This window comes from Numida meleagris, chromosome Z (assembly GCF_002078875.1).
Source record: "Numida meleagris isolate 19003 breed g44 Domestic line chromosome Z, NumMel1.0, whole genome shotgun sequence".
Taxonomy (NCBI): Eukaryota; Metazoa; Chordata; class Aves; order Galliformes; family Numididae; genus Numida; species Numida meleagris.
Window position 1 is genome coordinate 42,250,291 of NC_034438.1, and position 9,467 is coordinate 42,259,757.

At 39.1% G+C, this 9,467-nt stretch overlaps 1 protein-coding gene across 13 annotated transcripts in view; it reads left to right on the forward strand.

The window, feature by feature from the left end:
• CZH9orf3 (chromosome Z C9orf3 homolog) overlaps window positions 1-7,751 on the forward strand; it is a 206,822-nt gene extending 199,071 nt beyond the window's left edge. For 9 of the 13 annotated variants that reach the window (XM_021379873.1, XM_021379876.1, XM_021379877.1 and 6 more), the window contains 3 exons: window positions 1,753-1,839; window positions 4,424-4,568; window positions 7,025-7,751. In XM_021379873.1, coding sequence (XP_021235548.1) covers window positions 1,753-1,839; window positions 4,424-4,564 — 228 coding nt within the window. In that variant the 3' untranslated portion in view covers window positions 4,565-4,568; window positions 7,025-7,751. Of the gene's footprint in view, window positions 1-1,752; window positions 1,840-3,045; window positions 3,210-4,423; window positions 4,569-6,339 lie in introns of those variants that run through there. The other 4 variants (XR_002433212.1, XM_021379874.1, XR_002433218.1 and 1 more) reach the window with 4 other exon arrangements.

Sequence of the window (9,467 nt, forward strand, 5' to 3'; positions counted from 1 at the left end):
GAAGACTTATGAATTCTTATTTTCACCACTGTGTATTTGCTTGTGAGAGGAAAGGAAGAGCCAAGACGAGTGTACATAGGATGCAGTATGGTTAGCTCAGTCCTACCACAAGAATTTCTTTCAGAATTTCCTTCTAACACTGGTTCGTTGAAGGGCCTGCTCACATGACACATACATTATACTGCAAAGCTGAGGGGCTCAGCTTACTTCTCCTGCTTTGAGCAATGGATGAGACATCAGGAACCAAAATTATTTTTTCCATCCTCCTCTTATATGAATAAAATTGTCATGTGTGTGGTATGAGCCTAGGGCTTGGATTATAGAAGAACAAATGCTTCTTTGTAGTACTCGGGTCCAAGAAGAGACTGCATTTGCTGTGTTACACAGCAGCCTATGTGCCATGTAGGCTGTACCTGGCCCCAGCCACTCTCTGGGTCTCCCTGGCAATGCCCTCCTGCACACTGAACAGCCTTGGTGCTGCCACACTGCACCCCAAGAGGCACCACAGGCCAGCTGTACCCAGTTTTGTGGGCCGTCAGCAGTGGCTGGTTCTCCTGCAGTGTGCTGCACCATGGCAGTGCTGGCACTTTTTGTGAAGCAGGCAGTAAACATGTAATCTGAGGATAACAGACATGCTGCTCCTGCCCCAGCTGGCAGCTCTCCAGCATGGAAGGGCTGGGAGTGTGCCAGGATTTGTAATGACCCTAAGAAAAAAAAGAGAAGAGAGAAAGAAAAGTGCATGCTGTCCCGAATTTCACTCAACAAATCAATGTTTTCCTTTCAAACTCTTTGAAAGGAAGTTTACTGCCTGGAGCAGGAATCCAATGGAGGAAGGAATGATTAAGGAAAAGACACAGCTTAAAAGTTCCATCTTTTGCAAAGTGGTGGGAATTCAAGTAATTGGGCAATGGCAGAAATGTATGGCGGACCTACACTACATGAGGTAGAAGAAACTTGTGAGCACATCCACACGAGTACCTTTGCTCTGCTCTCTGTGGAGTTCTGTCCATGAAAAATAATGTTTGAGAACTGTCTTCTGCACTGTGCAAGCCAGATGCCTCTGTTGTTTTTGAAATTTAGGGACATGAGGTCCTCTGACTTTGTCCTGTAGGACAAAGGGGAAAAAAATACTAAGACTGCTTACATTTTACTCTTATTATAAAAGCTGATTATAAGAACAAAGGCTGAAACAAGAGGAGCAGGGAGTGGGGTTTTTTTTGTTGTAGGTTTTTTTGTTGTTTTTGTTTTGTTTTGTTTTGTTTTGTTTTGTATTTATTGTTTTCCTTTGGGCTCCATACTGAGTCAGTAATAGAGTAAAAGCGTTCAGGCTGATCAGTGCCTACAGCTGATCCAAGCCATGCTGGGATGCAAGGTAATGCTTGTGCTGCAGGAGTGATAATGAACAGAAATTTAAAGTCAGAAAAAAGTGTGTGCGTTTCAAAGGCATGTTCATACTACTTAAATATGTGTATTTCAATTCTGATTTGCTTGTAAATTTTAATACTTTTCATTACAATATGTTAATAACTGGTGTTCCTCTGTGTGGGAGAACAGCCTACCTTTTTGAGTGCAGACAGATTTGTAAACAGAAGAAGATACTGCAAATTGGTGCTAGAATACAGATTGGTTCACTAATCTAAAATTAGAGGATATTCTTTGGGTCTTGTGGGGTTCTAAATCCCAGAAAGACACAGATAAAATTACTTTTTTTTTTTTTTTTCATTTGTTTTCTTTTTTTTCCTCTTCCCATAGGTTCGTCATCGGTGGTGTGAACTTGTTGTTAAACACAAATATGTGCCTGGATACAGAGATGTTGAGAAATTTCTCAGAGAAGATCAGGTCAGTTGGCTTTAATCAGCATTTTCAAAATAACCACCTTTTACACCTTCTTGAAACCCTGGGTGTGACACTAAAAACTTGTTTTATTGCATTTACTTGCTGCAGTTGAAATGTTGAGTAAGTATTCAGGTTTTGCCCTTTCCTTGAACACTGTAATTTAAGGAATCTACATAGATGTAATCAGCCCAACTAAAGCATGCTAATCTTATGGTAGCTGGTAAAATAAGGATATTCTTTCCCTCTGCTTCCACTGAATGTAAGCCAGAGGTAACAATGATGCTAGGAAAATGCTTCTCAGCATTGGCTGGATTTGCAGGGTGACAGAGGCAAGTCTAGTTGTGAATATTAACCCACGTAGGTATGACTTAAGTGCAAAACAGAGACAAAAGTTTTCAAGATGATGTACAGATGGAGAAGCACAGCACTGTTATATTCTTCCAGAGAATGCAGGCATCTCCTCTGTTAGTGAGACAATTTTGAAGGTTTTAAGAGGCCATCCATGCAAAATGTTTTTACTGTGGCTATTGACGTAAGCAGATCTTACAGTTGTAATTGTACTTCTGCTTTGTTCCTTTGATTTCACTTCCATTTATTTTTATTCACTATGAACTCTATAAAATCAAGACCTTTACTGCCTAGAATGATGGCTATATTTAAAAGAGATTTATAAAATAGAAAATGTTGCAAGGTATGTGAAAATCATGAAGATTTTCATGCCTTTGCATTTTATGTTGAAAATGAACAAAGATACATACAGCCTGTGAGGTTTTCATACTTTCAGACAACTAAATTCTGGCACATTGGCACAGTCTCTTATGCTCATTCTTCCAGCTCTGGAGCATACTACCTATTTCCATATCAGCCAAAAGCAGTCCCAAGACTACTTGGCAAGTTTTTTATTTAAAGAACAAAACACACACACACAGTGCACCCTCCCAGAATATAACAACATCATTTATGATGACAAGGAGTTATATATATTGTGCTACTGTGCATATTTTAATCATATGGAAGGATGCAGATATGCAGCAGCAGAAAGGGGGGAAAAATCATCAAGTTCACACAAACAAACATATTGGTTTGCTTTAAGTTTAGAAGAAATATGGTTATAAATAGATACAAATGTTTTCTGCAGAGTAGGGAAATAATTTTTGCAGCATTTTTTTCATGTATCTTCAATATCTTTCATTGAATTTATTCCAACAGTGGAAACAGTTTATGGCACAACCAGGTTCTGGAATCATTACAACTCAAATCAGAGTGATTGTGTATCCTTACTGATCATGTGAAACTTGGAAATATTTTACTTTTTAAGTCTGGGAAAAATGCAAATGTGGCTATTTAATTCTCACCAGGATTACAAAAACTAGGTATGTTTGTTGCATTTTGATGTTAAGATTTAGGGGAAAATGATTAATACTGGGTAGGGAAGGCAATTCCTATTTGGAACAAAATTCCAAGATTCTGAAGTTCTTTATAAAAGCAACCCAAACCCAGCTCCAAGGCAGTGTGCCTGGTGTGATCTGCAGCTGCATATCCTGGAAGTCTGAGGTTTGGGTCTGTGGATGCAGAAGAACATGGTTAGAGCACTATCACAGCACCTGGAAGACTTATGTCTGACTGAGACTACTTCCTTTAATTTCTGTCAGTGTTAAACTATAAATTTCCCTTTTGTTGAAGCTTAATTTTTAATCTCTCTAGTCAATCCTAGAAATTGTGAGGAACAGTATTATATTTTTCAATATTTTTCCTATTTTTCCTCTCTTGCAACTGTCCAAGCATTAAGCAAAACTATAAAAGTTAATGTGGTAAGCTGCTAATGTTTTTTCACGTGTGTAATCCTGTTTTGAAAAGTGCAGCATAACACTTATGGAATTCTCATAATTTGATTAAAAGCTTCTATCTTCAGAAAAAAAAAAGGCAGTGCCCAATGCATTTCCCATGAAAATAGCCAGTGTTTTGCTACCTGCTATCAAAGGGGCCCACGTGTCACCCCCAGATGCTCAGCTATCTACTTTTGTCCAGGATAAGCACTAAGGGCCATAATCCTTGCAGAAGGTCGAACTGTATCTCAGATGTAAAGAGAAAACTCTGAAACACAGACCTGGCCACACACAGTTGATTTTGAGTTACAGAATTGCCAGGTGGGAATTCTGGAGTGGGTGTTCTAGCTGATGTGCTCTTTATTAGTGAGTGTGGAAACATCCCAGTTGGAAAGAAAATGTGTATCCTGTTGGAGGAAGGACAATCTGTTTTCTTAAGGGGCATTTGGAAATACTTGAGGTAGTGGATAAAAGAAAACAGATTTCAACTTCAAAAGCGGTAAGAAAAATGGGGTGAGAAAGCATTTTCTTGTCATGACATTTCTTAAATTAATGTTCTTTTTTTACACACTCAGTACAACACATAGGCAATCTTAGGCCATGGGCAGACAGAGAAAACTACTTTCTGGGGAAAGGTATGTTATTGAGTATAAGGCCTTTTCTGTGATGCTTTTGAATTAAATGAGTATTTGGAGGTTAACAAAATGAAAACCATCCAACTATTCATAACAGGATGACTGTATGTTGTGTTCTTCTTTCAGGCAATGGGTGTGTATCTCTATGGTGAATTAATGGTGAATGAGGATGCAAAACAACAAGAACTTGCATACAAATGCTTTGCTGCAGCACAAGAACAAATGGATATGTCCTCAGCCAAAGTGGTGGCAGAGATGTTATTCTGAAGAGGTGAGTTTTCATTTTAAATTAAACACCTTGATCTTGCCTCATAAAGAAAGAATGTGCAGAGCTCACTGAACACAGTAAACTTCGGCATACCACAGATCTTGTGGCTGCTTAGCTCAAGAAGAAACTCTTGTTTAAATATATTCTTTTTTATTATTTTTTTAAAGCCCATCTGCTGGAGTGTGAGTTAGATGTGTAGGCACTTGCTGGACAGCATGGAGGTGCTTTGCTGTAAACTTTGTGCTGGACTGTACAAGAGGCAGCTGTAAGTCAGAATGGCCAGGAAAGGCCAGGTTCCACCTACAGTTGTTTTCTACTCTGTATTCTTAACTCTGTCTATAGCATACCCTATACAAAATTGCACCTGTATGAAAAGCATTTCTGTTTAACAAAGCACATGCTGATTGTAAAGGTAGCACTGTCTTTGAAAAGAATCTGAGCCCATAATGGAATTGCAAAGTTGTGCACTTCAAACCAAATCTGAATCATGTGAGAACAATTTGTTGATTCAAGCATGTAAAGTGTAGTCAGGTGTTTGGAGACTGGTTATAAGATAAGAGTAGCCTTAACATAAAGAAGATAGTTAATGTCATTAATAATCTAGCTTTGTTCTGAAATTAATGGAAAAGATTTGGTAAAGAAGAAGCAAAATTGCAATAAATATTCACAAAATAAAGACTGCTGTAGAACGAGGAGATTGCCTTCTAAATAAATAGGGCTAAGGGACTTGCTTGCATGGTCTCCCAGTTGTCAGGAACCCACAAAAATTTGAGTTATATACAACATTTTATGATCTGGTAGATGCCAGGAATAGGAAGATGCAGTTTGTTCCGGTAGTACAGTACTTGGCACCATCTTTCTATATTTCCTTAAATAGCGACATAAACATTTCTACAACTTCTGGTGGTAAGTATCTATCTAGCACAGGAATATTATGTATTATCTACGCACAATAGTCTAGAATTGCGTGTTTGACTTTTTAAACAGATTAGAAATGCATGGTGAACTATAAAATAATAGCTAAAGGTGCCACTAGGAATGTGTCTGTGTGACTGCACAGCTTTCTTTTAATGTTGTGGCTGTTTGGGTTCCTGGCATGATGATTTGTGAGTTAAGATTAAAATCACATTGCCAGGGATTACCACATAGCCATGACTGCAGCTGCTACTCTGAAAATGACCATAAATGTCTGATAGCATGTATACTGTTGCATCCTCTCCATCCATTAAACAAAAAAGTCCAAAGAGAAAAGGAGCAGACGCACCATGGAAGAACCTCATCTGATAATTAGTGGTACTGGGACGGAGACCTCTCTGGCGAGGTGCAGAGCTTAGCTGATTGGTGAACAGTGATTGTTTCCCTCTTTGTTCACAGTGGCTAAGTTCTGCACCTGGAGAGAAGGTGAGATGAGGATGTTTCTTAAGTGTCAGCCTGCACAGGGTGGAGAGCATTCACTGCTTGTCGGGCAGCTTTACAAGAAGTGCTGGTGTGCCAAATACAGTGTGTAGAGGCTAAGAGGAAGAGACAGTTGGAGAGGGCCAAAGGCCCTTTTTCAGTTGAAAATAAACAGCACTCCTTAATTTCTGTCTGACTGCAAAAATAGGGTATCTCCTACAGTAACGTGGTTACCAAGCTTTTCTAAAGGTCAGATGAAATCAGTGTTTGTGATGTTAAACTGGAATTGTCTATAAAGCTTTGTTTTGTAGGCTCTTCTTCAATGGATGCTCTTGTGTTCTCTCTGCAGCTATAGCTTAGCACTGTGTATCGTTTACAGGAAATGGTTGTTTCCGACTGGAGCTGCCACTTTCGGCTGCTGCTGTTGTTCCAAGCATGGATGGACCCGTCCTCCGGTGCCTACTGAGCTGATATCAGTTCTGATTTTACATACTGGCTCAGTTCAGCAGGAACAGGAGTCGAGCCCTAGAGCAAAAAAAAAAAGATGTGCCTTTTCTAAGAGCCTTTGAAAAATGTTGCTACTGTTTTCTCTCTAAAATCAAGTTATTATACATTATGATGTCCTGATGTTAAACACCATACTCTTAAGGTGGAAAAGCTACCTTAGTACTGTTTAGAGAACTGTTGGCTTTTGACAAGAGGTATGTGGATATGCATAACATTGCATAGCATTGCCCTGGTAACACCTCCAGCATTATTTTCAGAGTAACCTGCTAATAACTGGGGGAATTGCTTGTTCTTTGGCTCTTCTGTGTCTTCTCCAAACATTGTTGTGGTAGCTCTAAGGAGATCGCTCTTCCCAGTACTCAGACTTCTATCACAGAAGATGTAAGGGGAAACAGTGCATTCAATATACAAATTCAGCTTTGTTAACTTTGTAACCACAGTTATGCTCTACTAGTAACCTAAAAAAATAACATTTGAAAATAATGGGTCAATCAGGAATACAGAGATACTGCTTTATTGTGACAAAGTAATAACTTCTACTGCTCTTTCCATTGCAGGAAAGATCACAGAGAAATTCTTTTAATCTATCTCCTACTAAACCCCGGTGGTGCTAGGATTTCATTGACCCAAGACATCAAAGGAAGGATTAAGTGACTGCTAAAACAATCAGCTGACAGAAACATTTACCTTTCAGTATTTGTTTTCCAGAGGCTCACTGTAACCAAGAACAGGTAAAAATGCACAGACGCAAGCCAGCTTTATACACACATACACACAATCTATTCTCGCTCTAGGTAGTTCTTACATACAAACAATTTGACAGGAATTTATGATATTTGATGAATCTTTATTCTGTACTTAAGATTTTGTTTGCAACTTCTATGCCACTTCAGAAAGTTAACGTAAAATCAGCTGGATGGCTGGTGGGGAGATTAATTGGAAGATGGAATAGTCTCTGGAAAGTGACCAGCCATTGATCTGTTGATGGGATGGGACTGAAGGAAAGATAAAAGTTTTGTCCCTGTCTTGTTTAGGTTAACTTCTACCAGAAATGTACCCCTCAAATTCTGGAAATGTCTTCCATAGCCCTGTTCTATTCCTTTTTTTTCCACAGTGATCTATCAAGTGTAGCTCTTCTTTTCTAGGATTGGCATCTCCGCTGATTGCAATGCAATTATTCATTTCAGAAAATAAGTCTTTAAAACACAAACGTTTGTGAACATGTTTACTTTGTACACTATTGTTTTACGTCTAATACTTGTAACAATAAATTTTTCAAATATGTGTGGTTTCTCCATTGAATAGCAGTGCAAAGCTAATCTATAAACCTAAGAAAAAAAAATCATTTCCAATTCCACAGTAAGACAGAAGACGCTGAAAGTGGTTAATAGATATGAACAAGAAAAATTACACTGGAAAAGTCCAGTGTATGCAGTCTGTTAAAAGCCTACCTCACTGGTGACATGAGCCCAAGGAGTCCCACTCCTCTTCACTTTGCTCTATTTCCTGACCTCCCCTCTCCAGGCACAGTGTCATCACCTTAAGTATGAATCAGTCAGCAACTTCTGAATGTAGCAGGAGTTGGGAAATGGACTGAGCACCTGCTGATATACTGCAATGACTTGTTATGCAGTTACACTTACAAATGTATTTATTAAGGGATCCTGCTTCTTTATAAAAGAATTACACTTTGTTTCACAAGGTTTTTCTGCAAATGTCAGAAAAAAAAACAAAACAGCATGCTTTCTGATTTCTCCACTGCATGAGGGAAAGAACCCAAAGCTGAATGAGGCTCTTACAGAAGACACCTAAATTAAATATAAGTCTTGTTCTTAGCCAGGACAGTGAAAGCTACCTGGCACGTGAGATGTTCCATACTTTGCAAATATCACCAAATATCTTTAAACACTTTTCTTACCTTTTTTTTTTCAGTTGTTCACCGAGGACAGCTTGCTACAGCTGTTGCAGTCTGTTTCAGCAGTATTAACAAGAGCATGCCCTGGAACATTGGTGGCCCTCACACTGCCTTGTCCTTCATGGTGCACTGCAGCAGCTAAATGAACAGCAAATAAAACCCTAACACCACATAACCTAAAAAATGGCAGAGGGAACAGGCCTTGCCCTGTGGCTGGGGCTGCATGGTCATTTGTTGCTAATCCAAGCACTTCTGAACAGATTGAGGCTTCAGATTAAGAAGTTAGATTGGCTTCACATGGTTCCCTTCTAGCTATTGATGCCAGTAACTGAGACTGTTGTATGTATGAAAGGGTGGCTTCACTAACCTGATAGAAGCCGTAGCATTAGTTTCAAATCTTAGTGAATTGAGTAAAAAGCTCTGTGAGTGAAACACCAAAATTCTATTTAATTATGTAAGTTTTAATAGAGCCTGGTGAAGGCCTAGCAGAAAAAACTAAAAGTAGAAAGTTTTGTGCTGTTTATTTTTCTCAAAATTCCCCCAACGTGGGTGTACCTACATTAATTTCCTTAGAGGAAGGTGTTGTGGATACTGATTAGTTTTATAGTAAATAAAAGGAAAAACAATCCAAATTTATTGTAACTTACTAAAATCATCACTTGAAGTGATATCTTACCAGATGGTACATCTATCCAGGCCTGACTGTCAGCACCAGTGAAATCACCATTTTGCTCTTTAAACAGTCTTTTTGTTAGTCGAGTCCAGCACTTGAGGAACATTGCAGAAATGTTGCATCACTGAATTTCTTAGGAGGTGAATGCTGAGTCTCTAAGAGCAGCAGACATTGCACACTACTGTATGTGGCTATGAACAGCAGTGGCATTCACATAGGTGTGTTCTTGCCCTACTTGGCTTACGTTTCATCCTGTTATGTTTTGTAGCCAACCCAGTCTGAATCAAATAAAGCATTTCCCCCACCACCACTCCCAATTTAGTCCTTTCCATGCTGATGGCTTTGCCCTGGATAGCACTAGAGGTCCCTATGCAGAAAGCTGGACTGTGTCCCATGTATTGCACCAGGCCAG